The 19,055-nt window shown below is 54.4% G+C and overlaps 2 protein-coding genes across 2 annotated transcripts; both read right to left on the reverse strand.

The window, feature by feature from the left end:
- Nucleotides 1-1,725: 1,725 nt before the first annotated feature.
- LOC311178126 (olfactory receptor 13A1-like) lies at nucleotides 1,726-2,694 on the reverse strand (the record flags this gene model as incomplete). The annotated part of the gene is made up of 1 exon (XM_084244503.1): nucleotides 1,726-2,694. The coding sequence occupies one exon, from the start codon at nucleotides 2,692-2,694 to the stop codon at nucleotides 1,726-1,728; it is 969 nt and encodes a 322-aa protein (XP_084100629.1).
- Nucleotides 2,695-14,272: 11,578 nt separating this feature from the next.
- Nucleotides 14,273-15,241, reverse strand: LOC311178127 (olfactory receptor 13A1-like; the record flags this gene model as incomplete). The annotated part of the gene is made up of 1 exon (XM_084244504.1): nucleotides 14,273-15,241. The coding sequence occupies one exon, from the start codon at nucleotides 15,239-15,241 to the stop codon at nucleotides 14,273-14,275; it is 969 nt and encodes a 322-aa protein (XP_084100630.1).
- Between the last annotated feature and the right edge of the window lie 3,814 nt (nucleotides 15,242-19,055).

Raw genomic sequence — 19,055 nt, forward strand, 5'->3', positions numbered from 1 at the left:
GGCCCTGCCAAGATCCGCCAGCCCACAGGGGTGGCAGTGAGCCTGTGAGCAGGAGGCGTCCTCGGGGGCCACCAGGCTTCCAGGCCCCGGCAGGAGCCCTCACTCCAGCCTGCAGTCTGCGAGGACCCTGGCCAGGGACAGGAGTAGGAGGTGTGGGCACCAGGCTCCTGTCGACTGTGGAGGCCCCGCCAGCATGCACTACCCAACCCCAGTCTGCTTTTGTGAAAGAAAAAGAGACTCCAGAGACACTGAGCTTGCAGGCCGCCAGGAGGCACAGCTTAGCCCAGGTCTAGGGGTGACCAGGTGGCCGGCCCCAGGGAAGAGGAAGGACAGTAGCAGCAAAGACATTGGTGTGGTAACAAGTGGAGCCAAGGAACCCTCTCCAGCACGGGTGTGGAGCCTCCCACCCAAACTACACAGCTGGGCACCCACCGGCGGGGTCTGGGAACAAAGGGCAGACATGGAGGGCACAGCTCTCACTTTGAAACAGGGCCACTGAGACCAGGGCTATCACTGCACCCACACAACAGGGGCAACTGCAGGTCAAAGGGCAGGGCCTGGTGGCAGACAGGTCACTGCCTTTGGGTTCTCACCTTCCACACAATTGCAAGACACCTGAGGTTCAGGGAACAACAACCACAGGGTTTATTTTACAACCAGGGCCAACAGAGAGCTCACTGTGGCCACAAGTGGCGACTGCATCACCCAGAGAGTATCCACCAGAAGTACAAGCAGAGTGCCGGTCACCTGTCAACAGAGCTGGGCAGCACTGGCCAGTAGTGATGGGTCACCACTGGTCACCAGGAGGTGTCAGAGACACCCAGTGTTAATGGCTCTTTGTAAGAGGGTGGAAGACATAAAATTAAATGGCTCTTTGAGACACTAGGCCCGACGCCTCTGGGGCCCCTTTCAGGCCACATCAGAGAAGGCCCAGAGGCAGGCACAGTGGCAAGGTCTCTGCAGGGGCCTTGGGCTTCTCTTCTTCTGAGATGAGCTGCTAGTCCTTCTTTCTCCAGAGGCCAGGAGCAGCGTCCCCCAGCTCCCTCCACCTCTGCCTTGTATCTTCTTTCAAGGTGCTCCACTACCATTCTGACTGGACCATTTTCAATCCTATGGCCGATTAGACCATTTAGCACCAAAGAGCTCATACCTCACACCTGATAGGTCCATTCTACAATCCCAGCACCCTGCATAAAAGGGAACTTGCTACAGCCCCAGCCTGCCTGATCTCAAGGTGCATAAATTGTTGGGACCAAGGAGCCCCAGCTGGAGCTGGCCTGCGGCGGAGCAGCGGGTGAGACAAACCACTGCCGCTGCCCACCCACCAGCCACTGAGGCAGAGCCCCAGTGTGAATGTCACATACAGACTGGAGACAAAAATGCACAATATCTCTGCATAAATCACAGTAGATGTGGACAGGAGATGATTTGCATTAGCTTTTGTATCAAAAGAAGAATCTCCAAGTGATCAAATATGGACACAAACCCTCACTCCAGGAGCTAAACTGAAATCAGGTCAGACCTGAAGGCCTCCTTGCATGAAGACCACGGGTCACATTGAGGCTTCCTGGGTTTCCAGGTATTCAGGCTCACCTAGCATGGCCAGCACCCATGCTGGGCTGATGAGAGGGAGCTGGCCAGTCTCACATCTACAAGCCTGGTCTCAGGGAGACTCGGGGGAGGGGGATGTGGGAAATCCACTGACAGAAGGGCTTGCACATGGCATTAGCGTCTGCAGAGATTAAGGAGTCTCCTCAGGGCCTGCTTGACCTCAGCATTCCGCAGAGAGTAGATGATGGGGTTCAGGGTGGGGCTGAGTACCGTGTACAGTGCTCCAGAGACTTTGTTTCTCTCAGGACTGTAGTTGGAGGCCGGGCTGATGTAGGCACAGAACACGGCTGAGTAGTAGAAGGAGACCACCAGCAGGTGGGAGGAGCAGGTGGAGAAAGCTCGCCGCTTGCCCTCGGCCGAGCGGATGCGCAGGATGCTGGCGATGATGAAGCCGTAGGACCCCAGCGTGAGCAGGAAGTTGATGACCCCATAGAAGGCGTCGGCCAGGACTGTCATGATGCTGTTGATGAGGGTGGGGCTGCAGGAGAGCAGGAGCAGCGGGGGGATCTCGCAGAAGAAGTGTGTGATGAGGTTGGGGCCACAGAAGGTGAGACGCGCCATCAACCCTGTGTGCACCGAAGCGTTGATGGCACAGATGGTCCAAACGGCCGCGGCCAGAGCCCCACACAGCTGTGGGCTCATGATGGAGCTGTAGTGCAGCGGGTGGCAGATGGCCACGTAGCGGTCATAGGCCATGACCGTGAGCAGCAGCAGCTCTCCAGACAGGGACCAGAGGAGGAAGAAGAGCTGGGCCATGCACCCCTGGAAGGAGATGGTGTTCTCCGTCTCCGACACCAGGCCCACCAGCGTCTTGGGCAGCACGGACGAGGTGCAGATGACGTCCATGGAGGCCAGGTTGAACAGGAAGAAGTACATGGGGCTGCGCAGGCTGGCGCTGCAGCTGATCAGCACAAGGATGACGGCGTTGCCCGCCAGCGCCAGGGCGTACAGGGCCAGGAAGCAGCCCAGCAGGGGCAGCCGCAGCTCGGGGTGCTCGGAGAAGCCCTGCAAGATGAACACCTCCACCTGCGTCCAGTTGTGCCCCGCAGCCCTGCCGGGAGCGGCCCCCAGGCCCGGCTCCATGGTGCCCCCTGAGAGAGACAGACAGTCAGCCTGGGCTCAGCATAGGAGCCACGGGCCCCTCACCTACACACACCCTGACCCATGACCCGGGCAGCTGTTCCAGGATCTACCTAGGCCGCCCTGTTCCCTGTGCCCTGGGACATCTGCTCAGACATCCTTGCCCACAACGGGCTCTGGCCATGTTCCTACTCCATGCCCTTCTCCCTGTCCCAACCCCAGATGAGCAGCAGTCTGCCCACTGGGCCCTCCAGTCAATGCTGTGGGGCCATTCATGCCCTCTGCGGGCTGAGCATGTCCCTGCTCCCAAAGGTCATGTCACCCTGAGCTCAGCCCCGCTTCTCCAGGTGCACACGCCTGTCTCTAGTTCCAGAGCTGTCCCTAGACGCCCGCCCCCAACCCCTCACTGAGCCCCAAGCACTCGTGTGACTTTTCTGCCTCCATGAACTGCAGCCCCTTTGCGCTCAACACCCAGGGGAATGGTGGCCGCACCCCAGGGCAGGCGTGGTACATCCTGCAGGCCCTGCCCTGCCTGATGCCCGAGCGGCCCAAGGGAGCAGGAGCTGGCTGACCCCTCATCCCTCAGCTCCCGCCATCCAGGCTCTGCGGATCAGCTGCTCAGGGCTGAGACCGTCTCTGCTGTCAACTCTGTCGGCTCCACGGGTCCCCACGGCCGGCTGAGCTTCCAACCCCTCTGGCAGCTCCCCAGCCACCTCGGCCTCCTCTGCACGCCAAGGCCCTGTCCCCCGAGGACGCCACAGCTGCCTCCACTCCCACAGATCTCCACGGAGACCCCAGGGACTCCTCCAGCAGAATCTGGCTCTGGGCACCTCCCGCTGGACTGACGGACACTCCCGGGACATGTGTGAGCGCCTGACTGTGTCCATGTGTGTGGGGCATGGGGACCCCCCAAGGATGCCAACGGGGCAGAGCTGCACTCAGAAAGGACGGGAAGGATTCTGCTCGGCAGTGCGGCCCCATAGAGCCTCGCCCTGGACAGGAGGAGTCAGAATCCACAGGGGGTGGGGGGCGGCCACCTCTGGCTTTCCAGGGAGCTCACACACACACACACACACACACACACACACAGAGGGAGGGGTCCAGGACCCACGGGGCAGAAAGGACAGAGCGGCGGGGCCTGGGATCGGGCAGGGGGAGGCCCCGGGCTGGGCGGCCACCGCCTTGTGAGGGGAGCCGGCAGGGGCAGCTCGTCCCTGAGGAAGAGACAAGAACGTCAGTGACAACGATGTGTCCACGGCACAGAGCGTTGGAGGCTGCAGGGACAGCGGGAGCCGCCCCGGTCTACACCGCGTGACCGGGCTCGGGAGCCCGAGGGGCACCAGCCCCGGGAGCGCGCGTGTCTGAGCGAGCGAAGGGCCCGCGGTCTCCACCGGGACGGAGCTGGGTTTCTCACACGGGACACAGAAGCCGAAGAACAGCAGCTCGAGCTCAGGGACAACGGGGCGGCGTGGGGTGAAGACAGCCTCCGGGACGCCGTCAGACGCGGAGGCCCCGGGGCCCCTGGCAAGGCCGGCAGGGACTGCCCAGTCCCTCAGTCACAAGAGGAGACCGTGGACAGCCGGACACCACTGGGGGGGACGGAGACCGACCCTCCAGCAAGGCCCAGGGGCTGCGGGCGAGGCCGGCAGGGTGGGGAGAGCGAGACTCCGCGGGGGTGGAGGTGCTGCAGGGGGAGGGGAGCCTGGGGTCCTGCAGGGAGGGGGAGCCTGGGGTCCTGCAGGGAGGGGGAACTCATTTGGCCAGGCTCGATGGAGAGTGGGGTCATGGGGGAGGCGGGCAGCTCAAAGGTGGCCTGGACGGACACTGCAGCCCTCCATCCCCTCCTGACCCGAGGCCACATCGTCCTGGGTGACCCACCGGCAGATCCTGCCTGTTCCCGTGTGAGGTTTCACGCCGGAACCTGCGACTCAGGACGGCCCTTCTGAAAACGGAAACACAAAGTTCAGTCCTGGCCAGTGTCCCGGGCCTGCCCCCTGCTGGCAGGAGACGTGACCCCAGGACCCCCGAACAAACATGGAGCCGACCCCAAGGGACGAACAGGCCTCTTCCCCATGCAGGCGCTCAGTGTGGTGAGCGAGGGAGCTGGCCCAGGGCAGGGTCTGGACACTTGGCCGCCCTGTTGAGTGTGTGGAGGACACTGGGGTCTGCACGGGGGCACCTGACTCAGCCTCCGGAGTGGCGGGAGGCTGACCAGACGGCCGTCCCCATGAGGCAGCTTCCACACTCCAGCCTGTCTGGGGCTGTGTCCTGTCTGCACGGAGGTGCCCCAAAGGCATGCAGCCTGGGTGGACACTTGGTCTGTACTGGACACACTCCGGCCCCTCCTCAGCCTCCCTCATGCCCTCCTCCTCCTGCTTCTCTCTGCTCCTGTCTCCTGGCTGACTTAAGGCCCCGTGTCTACCAGGCCGGGTTCCCCATGGGCAGCGGGGCTGCTGCGGGGTGGCAGCACCTCTGCTACTCCCTCACTCTGTGCCTCACCTAGTCTGAGATTGCTGCTGAGACTCCGATTCCCTCTGAAGCAGGTCTCTGCTCCGGCGCACCGAGGCCAGGGCAGCGGCGGTCACTCACCTCTGCTGGCCCCGCGAGCCGGGCTGTGGCTCGTCTTGCAGCCCCTCCGTGTCCACCGTGCTCCGGTATGGACGCCGCTGCTCAAGAAAGCTCGGAGTCTCCGAGGCCGGGGCCAGGGTTCGGGGCGGGCCCTGGGGAGGCCACCGCTGAGGAGGCTCGCAGGGACCATTAGCGCGGCTCGAGGCGCGTGACCGCAGCTTCCCGCCCATCAGCGTCAGGAGACCAGATGCCAGGGCTGCGGGCCAGCCGGACCCGCGCTCCGCCGTCCCCGGGGCGCTCCTCTCCCTGCCAGCCAGGGATTCTGCACACGGCTGTGCGGGCCCTGGCCCTGCGTGGACGTGCCCCTCATTCATTCAGGGAAATACCGGGGAACCCCGCGGCTGCGCCCCGACATCATGAGCTGCTAAACTGTCTCCTCAAGCTGATGGTCTCCCATCGGAATCCTCTGATGTCCATGCTAAGGACAATGAGCACTTTTCTTGCCTTGGTTTTCTGACCTTTCTCCATGAAGTGTCTGTTCAAGGACGTTCCCACGGGGGCATCTGTTCCTTGTTGAGAGGGACGAGGCCTCGAGGCTCAGGGCGGACAACCTGTGTCCACGCAGCCTGGGAGGACATGAAACTTAAAGGTGTGCAATTTTTGCTCCAAGTCTGTTTTTTAACTTTTTAAGGTTATTTTGAAGAATGAGCTTTCTCTATTTTGATGAAGTTAACTGGTGTTTTTTTTTGTTTTTTGTTTTTTTTGTGGGACCCTCGCCGATGGCCGGGGATCAAACCGGCACTGCAGAGGCTGCGGGCAGCCCCGCACCCAGCGCTCAACCGCTGCGCCACCAGGGGAGGCCCTAATTTATGTTTTTCCTGGTATGGTTAGTGCTTTTTGAAACTTAGGAAATCTGTGCCAAACTCCAGGTGGCAAAGGTTTTCTCCTCTCTTGATTTCCTGTTGTTCTTTTTTTAAATTAAGATCTCAGTCCTAGGCTGATGTCCAAGGTCTCTTCTTATAAGCACTGGATTGAGGCGTACTTGACATTATTTGCATCTTTCTACACACTCTCTTCAGATTCTCTTCATTGTCAAAATTTTTATCTCAATGACTTTTTTTAAGTTTTTTTTTAGTTATGCACACAAAAACTGGATGAGGGCCAGAGGTGCAGGGGTGAGAGGACCCACCAGAGAGAGTGGGGAGCAGAACACGCAGCTCCAGTGAAATCTACTGCTGAGGGGCCAGCGGGGGGACAGGAGAGGTCTGCTGCACCCTGTGGGTCACTCCCTGGCCAGGGAAGGACTCAGGCCACAGTGCTGGAGAGAGCTTGATGGTGCTAAGACTCAACCCCTGCGCCCCAGGGAGGCCCATGATGAGTCCTGTTGGGATGTTTGTCTGAGTTTTGCTGCTGTGGTTGTGGAGATTCTTTCAACTAGGACATTTAAATCATTACTTTTCACCCCATTTTTTACTCCCTCCATTTCTGGAGACACAGTTACATATACGTTAGATACTTAGATATTCCCACAAGGGTCACAGAACATGTTCATTGTTTCCGGCTATTCTTATACATGAGCATAATCCGAAGTAGATCCTGGTGCCACGTCTTCAATTCACTAAACTCTTCTTCAATCTTTTGTTGTTCCTTCAGTGAAGTTTTCATTTCAGGTATTACATTTTTCATGTCAAGAAGATCTTTTTGGTACTTTATTAAATCTTTCATTCTTCTGGTATGCACACGTCTTCCTTTAGCACAAGGGACTTACTTGCAGCAGGTGTCCTGTGTCATCGCTCACCGACTTCTCTCCTGGGAGCTCTCTGTCACCTGCTGCAGCGTTTCCTGCGTCCTGCCCTGGGCTGGTGATGCTGCACGGGCTCCGGACAGATGGTTTAGGCGGCTTGGCACCCACTGCTGTGGCCTCCTCAATGTGCGCGACTCTTCCATCGGGAATCATGGACTTGCCAACTTGAGTGTCTGGTTCGCGGTTATTTCAGCTGCCATTCAGGGTGTCTGGAGAAGTCTTTTTTGTTGCTAACTTCACCTCACATCTATGTGCAGCCCTTCTGGATTCTCTACTTAATGTGTGGAAGTCCCCATAAACCATAAGATGGACACACACCGCACAGACACAGAGACAGAGGAAGCTCTGAGACAGGCCAGCAGCTCTGGCCTCCAGGGCAGCAAATCACGCCAACACTGGAGTAAGGAGCTCACTTTCGCTTTGGAACCTTAGGAGATGGTTGCAAAAATGACTAATTTCAACATTGTTTACGTTCCTTTTCAAGGCAGGATTTGGAAATTTTCCCAAACAGCCTTTCAATTATCAACCCCACTGGCCAGGCTGATTATCTGCATCAGCAGCCCAGAGGGCTCACGTATTTACATAACATTCAGTTTAGCATTGCTATATCAGAAAAGTGAAATAATCTAAATCCCCATCAATAAATACAAGTTGAGGGCGTCCCCTGGTTGTGCAGGTGGTTGAGCACAGCGCTGTGAAGCTGTCTGTAGCTTCTGTAGCACTGGTTCGATCCCTGCCGGTGAGGGTCCCACATGGCGGGGCAGACCTCTCCTGATTCACCCTCTGCTCCCCTCAGCAGTGTATTTCGTCAGTCTGCCTGTTCTGTTCCCAGCTCTGTCTGGTGAATCCTCTCACCTGCCCGTGCATCTGGCCTGTACCCAGGTTCTTGTATAAATAAATAAATATAAATAACTAACTAAATACTAATTTAAATTAAGTTGCATTACAAAATCTGGAACTATACAGGTCTATAATGTTGATACAAGCAACTCCCCAACATTTATTTAAGGAAGCCCAATAGAGATCCTCAAAACACGAGAACAGAGTGGGCTGGGTGGTCTCTCCCCCATCCTGCACTGAGAGGAAAAGGAAACCAGCAGAACTAACGAAGGATGAGTGAAGGGTTTGGGGCAGAAACAGACGCTCCCTGGGGCCGGTTCTGGGGCTGCAGACTGAGGGTGGGCAGTGAGGACGTACAGGGGGGTCGTAGGCAGAGTCCAGGCACTGGCTTGGGTTCAGCTGACCACACTGAATGGTCAGAGGGCCCTTTGGAGAGGGAGGGACGGAGAGGTACATGGTTGTGCCCAGGCTGTGGGGGCAGGTGGGTCTCTGCATTGTGGGCTTGTCTCAGGGGTGGTGATTGTGGTAGGGGCCTCCCCTCACCCTGGAGCCGCAACAGAGGGACACCCAGTGCTGGTGCTGTGGAGCTACACCAGCCCCACCAGGACTAGGGGTAAGAGAGCGGGAGGGAAAAAACTCTTGCCACTGCCTGCAAACTGACCTGCGTGAGCATCAATGACCTGGCAGCCCCACACCTCCCACCCCCAGTGGACATTGCTGAGAGTCAGGAAACAGCCCACCCCAGGCGCCACTCCCAGCAAGAAAAGCCCGTCTGCGTCTGGTTACCCCTGCTGCTAGGGTTACCCCGGGACCAACCAAGTTTTCTGGGGACACAGAGTTTTCTTTAGAGAAAGAGGAGAGGAGCCAGAGATGACCTTTGCCCTAAGCTGCCCACCCTCCTCACCAAGACTGAAAATGAGAATTTGAGCCCTGTTTTCCCTCTTCACACCCCCACTTGCTCCACAGTAAGCAATCAGGAGGAACAAAGAAACTAAAGGGCAAAAAGGGCAATAAGGCAGCATCCTCCTTAGGAAGCAAAAACACCTGAATGCAAGATAGAAAGGCAGAAGGAGAACACAAGTCCAGACACAGCGACCAGGGGCCAAGAAATAGAGAACCTGAGAAGCAATTAGCAATGTTTTCGTACTACATGAGGTACAGGGAAGACAGTCCGGAACTGAATAGGAAGGCACAGGGTCACAGAGGGAACAGAGGTGGGCCAGGCAGTCCAGGAATCAGGAGCTCACAGTACAAGGACAAGGGGCCCCACACAAACAGGGAGCATACACCTTTTCTTCAAGGGCACAGGGAACATTTTTCATGGCAGACCCCAATTTGGGGATACAAATCAACTGTCAATAAAACCACTGAGACTTAAGGGCCTCCCCTGGTGGTGCAACAGTTGAGCGCTGGGTTGCGAAGCTGCCCGCAGCCTCTGCAGCACCAGTTCGATCCCCGGCTGCTCCCTGGCCACCGGAAGAGGGTCCCACATGGCGCGCAGACCTCTCCTGCCACCCGCTGCTCCCCTCAGCAGTGTGCTCCAGTCCTTCTGCCTGCTCTGCTCCCCGCTCTGGCTCTGGTGAATTCTCTCATCCTCCTGTGCTTCTGACTGTACTCAGTGCTTGTATAAATAAATAAATAAATATTAAAAAAAAAACCACTGAGACTTAAAATATACCTGGTGCCTTCTCTGACCATAATGTCATAAAACTGAAAATAATATACGGCTTAAAAAAATATACGGCTGTGCTTCCCAGTGTTGCAATTGGTTAAGATGCAGCCTATGAAGCTATCTCCTGGCTTGACCGCTGGACACCTCAGTGTGTATTTCAGTCAATCCACCTGTTCTGCTCCTCACTCTGTCTCTGGTGAATCCCTCTTACTCCACGCCTCAACACCTCTGGCCTGCACCACAGTTCTTCTGTGCATAAATAGATAGAGATTTTTAAAAAATTTACACAGAATGGCATGAATTTTTGGACATTTAAATAATAGCCTTTTAATAGCAATTGAATAAGAGAAACTCAATGTAGAAAGTTAAAAATACCAGAAATGAATAAAATTATTGATACAATCACCAGAATTTATGGGGTACAGCAAAAGTGCAGAAGATAATTGCAATACAGACCCATATTACCATAAAAAGTAAAAAGTATCCCAGATAAACAACCTGATATCACACCACAGTGACTTGGAAAAGTGGAACAAGTAAGACTAAAGTTAGTCATAGTAAGGAAATTACAAAAACAAGAGAGGAAACAAATGAAATAGAGATGACAAAGACTACATCAAAAAAAAAATCAATGCAACTAAATTTGTTCTTTGAGCTGGTTCTTTGAGGAGACAAACAAAAAGATAACCCTCTATCTAGGCTAACAATAAAGAAAAAAAAGATAAAAAATTAATGAACTAAATCACAATCGATAGAGGAGAAATTGAGACAATTAACAGAGAAATACAAAAGGTAATAAGAAAGTACTACGAAAACTATATGCTAATAAATTAAATAAACTCAAAGTAACAGGAAAATTTCAAGATCAACCTAACCTACCAAGACTACCCCCAGGAAGACACAGGTACCTGGAGAAAACCTACCACAAGTGTGGAAACTGAAACAGCAGTGAAAGTTTTTCTGAGAAACAGAAGTCTAGGACCAGATGGCTTTAAAAATAAATTTTATCAAACTTTCAAACAAAAACTAATGATCAACTTGCTTGAATTGTTTTCAAAAATACAAGGACTCCTCCTTATTACATTTTAAGATGCCGACATGACCTTAATACCAAAATCAGAAAAAAAAAAAAAAAGGAAACTATAAGCCTATATCCTTGATAAACATAAATACAAAAAATTTCAAGAAAATACTAGCACACTGATTTCAACAGTGCATCAAAAGAATTATACACCCGGATCAAGTGGGACTCATCCCAGGTATGCAAGATGGTTTAAAACACATAAACTAATTAATGTAATACACCATATCAACTAAAGTAAAGATAAAAGTCATAAGATTAACAGGAACAGATGCAGAGAGGGCATTTGATTAAATACCCATTTCTGATAAAAACTCTAAACAAGATGGAAAAAGAAGGAACCAGCCTCAGCATGATAAAGGTCATAGATCACAAATCCATGTCACTATGATAGCCAATGGTGAAAGACTGAAAGCCTTCCCCAAGAACCAGCACAAGACAAGGGCTGTTATCCAATGTCACCACTTCTATTAGACTTAGTATTAAATTTTTGGCTGGAGCTATCAGACAAACACAAAAACAGAGGGACCTACATAGGAAAAGAAGAAGTGAACACATCACTATTTGTAGATGAAATGATGATACATATTAAAAACCCTAAAGACTCCATCAAAAGGTCATTAAAAAAAATATGAATGCAGCCAAGTTGCAGTCTGAAAAATCAACACACCAAAATTCGTAACATCTTAATATACATTGCCCAAGCAGCAACAGAAATTAAGAAAACAGCTCCATTTATGATCGCTTCACAAAGAGTTAAATACCTGTAACCAACCTCTACAAGGCCATCTACAATGTGTCATGAAAGGACTAGATTTATACTTCACATGTACGAGGTAACAGGCATCGGGACCTACAGAAATGAAACACATTTGCCAATAAGAAAACAAAGGAAAGGGGAGGGAGCAATGTTTCTGGGCTAATGAATTTATTCCAGATGTTAACTCAAATTCACAAAAACAAATACAATATTCACAGGAAAAATAAGGTGGCCAAAATAGCAAGACTTTAAGATATTTCCCCCCATCATTTCTAACCTTCATTGAAAGATATAAAATTATATCCTATATATCTTTTATATATTACTTATTTTTTAAGTTATAATTCTATATTCTAGGGTATATAACAGTTAGAGATATGTTATATATATTACAGTCATATGTATATAACATAGACATATAACATAAAAAAGGTGAAAGGACTAACAGAGAATATCTCCATAAAGTACTAAAGTTAACTTAGCACAAATATGAAGCTTATTCTCATTATTATGAAGTATATAGAAAGTCCTAAAGCAACTACTAAGGAAATAATTCAATATAGTTGAAAAACTTTAAAGAAATTAAAATTCTACATTAAAAAATATTCAGTTAATAAAACAGGAAGAATAAAACAATAATAAAAACATGGGAAATACACAACACAGAAATTAATGTTGAAGACATAAATCCCACTATATCAATGATGGCATTAAATGTCAATGAAGGCCTCCCTGGTGGCGCAGAGGTTGAGCACTGGGCTGCAAAGCTGCTTGCAGCCTCTGCAGTGCTGGTTTGATACCCGACCGCCAGCAAGTGTCCCACATGGCATGCAGACCTCTCCTGCTGCATCCGATGCTCTCCTTAGCAGTGTACTTCAGCCGTTATCCTGTTCTGTTCCCTGCTCTGGCTCTGGTGAATTCTCTCACCTTCCTGCGTTTCCGATTGTACCCAATGCTTGTATAAATACATAAATAAATAAATAATTTTTTTAAAAATGTTAATGAAGCAATAAAATTCAAAGGCAAAGAAATTGCTAACTGGATTTAAAAATGAAGGTGCAACAATATGCTGTCTTCAAGACACATGTCCATCAAAGATACAGATTAAAATAACATAGATGGAAAATATAAACTATGTAAAGAGCAACCAAAGAAAGCTGGAAAAACTGTACTAACAGCAGACAAAGTTGACTATAAAACAAGTATTATCAATAAAGATAGAACAGAACAGGGGCCTCCCTGGTGGTGCAGGTGTTAAGTGTCAGCACTATCAAACTATCACCAGCCACTGCAGCATGAATTCGATCCCTAGCCAGGGAGCTGACACACTTATGACACAGCAGACCTCTCCTGTCTCACCCACAGCTACCCTCAGCAGAGTGTTTCAATAAATAGGCCTATTTTGCTCCCCACTCTGTATCTGGTGGATTCTCTCACCCCACCCCTACCCTGCACCCCTGACCTAGACCCCAGTTCTTATATGCATAAATAAATAATATTAATCTTTAAATAAAAAGATATAAAGGAAAATGTCATAACAATAAGTGTCAATCCACCAGGAAAACATATCAATTACAAATATATATGCAACCAATAACACACACCAAAAATACAGAAAGCAAAAATTGACAAAATAAAGGAAAATGGAAAATTCAATAAAACATTGGAAATCAATGTCTCACATTAAATAACAGATATAACAACTAAACAGTAGACATACAATATTTTTATTGTATTGATGGAATAATTGATGGAAAATTTGCTTGAATGGGTTTGTCTTGGAAAGACTGCAGAAGGGAAAGGCTAGGACTCAGCAGGAGTGTGTCTGTCCCTTGTTCCCTGAGAAGCTCTGTCTTCCTATGGCATCCCCACCATACCCAGAGCTCCAGAAGCAGCCATCCTATGAGCTCCAGGAGCAGCCATCCTCATAGGTTTTCCCGGAAACTTTGCATACTGCATGACCACCTTTGACACTGCTGACAGTGGAGTGGACACTTAGTGACAAGCACCCATTTCTTCAGAAGTGATTGGGTGTGGTCATCCCACACGTGCAGATGATGCTTTTGTTGAGAAGGAAGCTGCTGGGCCCCAGAAAGCACAGGACAGCTCCTGGCCTTTCCCAGCCAGTGGAAGTGACCCACATCCATCAGCCAGTCATCTGAGGGCTCCACCCACCAGCCCACCCACTGCTGGTTCAACCTCAAAACATAGTACCAGACCCACCCCACTCTCCCTGCAGATATGCTCAAAGAAACAGGGGTAAGGGCAGGACCGCTCCCCCCCCCCCAGGGAAACCAACATAAGACCAGAAGATGAAAACGACACTCAACACTATCCAAGAGAAAAGCTGTCCCAGATGGACATTGCATTGTGCAGCGGTGTACAGGCAGAGAGCTGGCCAGCCCACTGGCTGCAGAGGGACAGAGCCAAGGTGGGGCATGTTTGGGAGATGATCAAACCCTGGGACCGGGTAACCTGCAAGCAACTGAGGAACAGTGGGCAAACATCTAGGGCCAGTGTGGTGAGGGCAGTGAGATGCACCACGGGGGTCCAGATGGAGCTGTGGTGCAGGAGAGGTCCTGGTACTCAGGAGGAGTGGGGAGGAGAGAGACGTTATAGGATGAAGTTCATGGGCAGTAAGGTGATAGCTCCTGTCCCAGGTACAAGAGCACCTACCCACCTGGGGCCATGGGTCCCACTGAGGCTTCTTGGGTGTCCAGGAGTCCTGACTCAGCTAGCGTGCCCAGCACCAATGCTGGGCTATGAGAGGGAGCTGGCCGGTCTAACGTCTAAAAGCCTGGTCTCAGGTAGATCCAGGGGTGGGGATCCGACTGGAAGAAGGACTTGCACATGGCGTTAGCGTCTGCAGAGATTAAGGAGTCTCCTCAGGGCCTGCTTGACCTCAGCATTCCGCAGAGAGTAGATGAGGGGGTTCAGGGCAGGGCCCACCATCGTGTACATTACTGAGAACACTTTACTTCTCTCGGAATCATAGCTGGAGGCCGGGCTGATGTAGGCACAGAACACGGCTGAGTAGTAGAAGGAGACCACCAACAGGTGGGAGGAGCAGGTGGAGAAGGCTCGCCGCTTGCCCTCGGCCGAGCGGATGCGCAGGATGCTGGCGATGATGAAGCCGTAGGACCCCAGCGTGAGCAGGAAGTTGATGACCCCATAGAAGGCGTCAGCCAGGACCGTCATGATGCTGTTGATGAAGGTGGGGCTGCAGGAGAGCAGGAGCAGCGGGGGGATCTCGCAGAAGAAGTGTGTGATGAGGTTGGGGCCACAGAAGATCAGACGCGCCATCAACCCTGTGTGCACCGAAGCGTTGATGGCACAGATGGTCCAGACGGCCGCAGCCATTACCCCACACAGCTGTGGACTCATGATGGAGCTGTAGTGCAGCGGGTGGCAAATGGCCACGTAGCGGTCATAGGCCATGACAGTGAGCAGCAGTAGATCTGCAGACGCTGACCAGGCGAGGAAGAAGAGCTGGGCCATGCACCCCTGGAAGGAGATGGTGTTCTCCGTCTCTGACACCAGGCCCACCAGCGTCTTGGGCAGCACGGACGAGGTGCACATGACGTCCATGGAGGCCAGGTTGAACAGGAAGAAGTACATGGGGCTGTGCAGGCTGGCGCTGCAGCTGATCAGCACAAGGATGACGGCGTTGCCTGCCAGCGCCAGGGTGTACAGGGCGAGGAAGCAGCCCAGCAGGGGCAGCCGCAGCTCGGGGTGCTCGGAGAAGCCCTGCAGGACGAACACCTCCACATGCGTCCAGTTGTGCCCCAGGGCCCTGCCGGGAGAGGCCCCCATGCCCAGCTCCATGGCGCCCCCTGAGAGAGACACACAGTCAGCCTGGGCTCTGGGTAGGAGCTGCAGGCCCCTGACCCACACACACCCTGACCTATGACCCCTGCAGCTGCTCCAGGACCACCTGGACTGCGGTGTGCCCTGTGCCCTAGGACATCTGTTCCACCCTACTTGCCCATCCCAGTGGGCTCCCACTGTCCTCCTGCTCCGTGTCCTGCTCCCTGGCCCAACCCACGTGAGGAGCAGTCTGCCCACTGGGCCCTGTGGCCATCGCTGTGGGACCCGCCACACTCCACCGATGAGTTCGTCCCTGCTCCTGAGGGTCATGTCGCCCTGGGCTCGGCCCAGCCACTCCAGATGCACACACCTGTCTCTAGCTCCAGAGCTCTCCCCAGGCATCTGCCCAAAACCCTTACTGAGCCCCAAGCACTCGTGTGACTTTTCTGCCTCCATGAACTGCAGCCCCATTGTGCTCAACACCGAGGGGAATGGTGGCCGCACCCCAGGGCAGGTGTGGTACATCCTGCAGGCCCTGCCCTGCCTGATGCCGGAGCAGCCCAAGGCAGCAGGAGCTGGCTGACCCCTCACCCCTCAGCTCCCGACACCAGGCCCTACGGATCAGCTGCTCAGGGCTGAGACCGTCTCTGCCGTCATCTCTGTCGGCTCCACGGGTCCCCACGGCCGGCTGAGCTTCCTACCCTCTGGCAGCTCCCCAGCCACCTCGGCCTCCTCTGCACGCCAAGGCCCTGTCCCCCGAGGACGCCACAGCTGCCTCCACTCCCACAGATCTCCACGGAGACCCCAGGGACTCCTCCAGCAGAATCTGGCTCTGGGCACCTCCCGCTGGACTGACGGACACTCCCGGGACATGTGTGAGCGCCTGACTGTGTCCATGTGTGTGGGGCATGGGGACCCCCCAAGGATGCCAACGGGGCAGAGCTGCACTCAGAAAGGACGGGAAGGATTCTGCTCGGCAGTGCGGCCCCATAGAGCCTCGCCCTGGACAGGAGGAGTCAGAATCCACAGGGGGTGGGGGGCGGCCACCTCTGGCTTTCCAGGGAGCTCACACACACACACACACACACACACACACAGAGGGAGGGGTCCAGGACCCACGGGGCAGAAAGGACAGAGCGGCGGGGCCTGGGATCGGGCAGGGGGAGGCCCCGGGCTGGGCGGCCACCGCCTTGTGAGGGGAGCCGGCAGGGGCAGCTCGTCCCTGAGGAAGAGACAAGAACGTCAGTGACAACGATGTGTCCACGGCACAGAGCGTTGGAGGCTGCAGGGACAGCGGGAGCCGCCCCGGTCTACACCGCGTGACCGGGCTCGGGAGCCCGAGGGGCACCAGCCCCGGGAGCGCGCGTGTCTGAGCGAGCGAAGGGCCCGCGGTCTCCACCGGGACGGAGCTGGGTTTCTCACACGGGACACAGAAGCCGAAGAACAGCAGCTCGAGCTCAGGGACAACGGGGCGGCGTGGGGTGAAGACAGCCTCCGGGACGCCGTCAGACGCGGAGGCCCTGGGGCCCCTGGCAAGGCCGGCAGGGACTGCCCAGTCCCTCAGTCACAAGAGGAGACCGTGGACAGCCGGACACCACTGGGGGGGACGGAGACTGACCCTCCAGCAAGGCCCAGGGGCTGCGGGCGAGGCCGGCAGGGTGGGGAGAGCGAGACTCCGCGGGGGTGGAGGTGCTGCAGGGGGAGGGGAGCCTGGGGTCCTGCAGGGAGGGGGAGCCTGGGGTCCTGCAGGGAGGGGGAACTCATTTGGCCAGGCTCGATGGAGAGTGGGGTCATGGGGGAAGCGGGCAGCTCAAAGGTGGCCTGGACGGACACTGCAGCCCTCCATCCCCTCCTGACCCGAGGCCACATCGTCCTGGGTGACCCACCGGCAGATCCTGCCTGTTCCCGTGTGAGGTTTCACGCCGGAACCTGCGACTCAGGACGGCCCTTCTGAAAACGGAAACACAAAGTTCAGTCCTGGCCAGTGTCCCGGGCCTGCCCCCTGCTGGCAGGAGACGTGACCCCAGGACCCCCGAACAAACATGGAGCCGACCCCAAGGGACGAACAGGCCTCTTCCCCATGCAGGCGCTCAGTGTGGTGAGCGAGGGAGCTGGCCCAGGGCAGGGTCTGGACACTTGGCCGCCCTGTTGAGTGTGTGGAGGACACTGGGGTCTGCACGGGGGCACCTGACTCAGCCTCCGGAGTGGCGGGAGGCTGACCAGACGGCCGTCCCCATGAGGCAGCTTCCACACTCCAGCCTGTCTGGGGCTGTGTCCTGTCTGCACGGAGGTGCCCCAAAGGCATGCAGCCTGGGTGGACACTTGGTCTGTACTGGACACACTCCGGCCCCTCCTCAGCCTCCCTCATGCCCTCCTCCTCCTGCTTCTCTCTGCTCCTGTCTCCTGGCTGACTTAAGGCCCCGTGTCTACCAGGCCGGGTTCCCCATGGGCAGCGGGGCTGCTGCGGGGTGGCAGCACCTCTGCTACTCCCTCACTCTGTGCCTCACCTAGTCTGAGATTGCTGCTGAGACTCCGATTCCCTCTGAAGCAGGACTCTGCTCCGGCGCACCGAGGCCAGGGCAGCGGCGGTCACTCACCTCTGCTGGCCCCGCGAGCCGGGCTGTGGCTCGTCTTGCAGCCCCTCCGTGTCCACCGTGCTCCGGTATGGACGCCGCTGCTCAAGAAAGCTCGGAGTCTCCGAGGCCGGGGCCAGGGTTCGGGGCGGGCCCTGGGGAGGCCACCGCTGAGGAGGCTCGCAGGGACCATTAGCGCGGCTCGAGGCGCGTGACCACAGCTTCCCGCCCATCAGCGTCAGGAGACCAGATGCCAGGGCTGCGGGCCAGCCGGGCGCCTCCGCCATCCCTGGGGCGCTCCTCTCCCTGCCAGCCAGGGATTCTGCGCGTGGCTGTGCACTCCCTGGCCAGGGAAGGACTCAGGCCACAGTGCTGGAAAGAGCTTGATGGTGCTGAGACTCAACCCCTGCGCCCCAGGGAGGCCCATGAGTCCTGATGGGATGTTTGTCTGAGTTTTGCTGCTGTGGTTGTGGAGATTCTTTCAACTAGGACATTTAAATCATTACTTTTCACCCCATTTTTTACTCCCTCCATTTCTGGAGACACAGTTACATATACGTTAGATACTTGGGTATTTCCACAAGGGTCACAGAAGATGTTCATTTTTTCCGGCTATTCTTATACTTGAGCATAATCCGAAGTAGATCCTGGTGCCACGTCTTCAATTCACTAAACTCTTCTTCAATCTTTTGTTGTTCCTTCAGTGAAGTTTTCATTTCAGGTATTACATTTTTCACCCCTAGGAGATCTTTTTGGTACTTTATTAAATCTTTCATTCTTCTGGTATGCACACGTCTTCCTTCAGCACAAGGGACTTACTTGCAACAGGTGTCCTGTGTCATCGCTCACCAACTTCTCCCCTGGGAGCTCCCTCTGTCGCCTGCTGCAGCGTTTCCTGCATCCTGCCCTGGGCTGGTGATGCTGCACGGGCTCGGGACAGATGGTTTAGGCTGCTCCGCGCCCACTGCTGTGGCCTCCTCAATGTGCGCGACTCTTCCATCGGGAATCATGGACTTGCCGACTTGAGTGTCTGGTTCACAGTTATTTCAGCTGCCATCCATGGTGTCTAGAGAAGTCTTTCTTGTGTTGCTAACTTCACCTCACATCTATGTGCAGCCCTTCTGGGTTCTGTACTTAATGTGTGGAAGTCCCCATAAAGTGCCCCATAAGATGGGCACACACCGCACAGACACAGAGACAGAGGAAGCCCTGAGACAGGCCAGCAGCTCTGGCCTCCAGGGCAGCAAACCACACCAACA

This window comes from Talpa europaea (genome assembly GCF_964194135.1).
Source record: "Talpa europaea genome assembly, chromosome: 10".
Taxonomy (NCBI): Eukaryota; Metazoa; Chordata; class Mammalia; order Eulipotyphla; family Talpidae; genus Talpa; species Talpa europaea.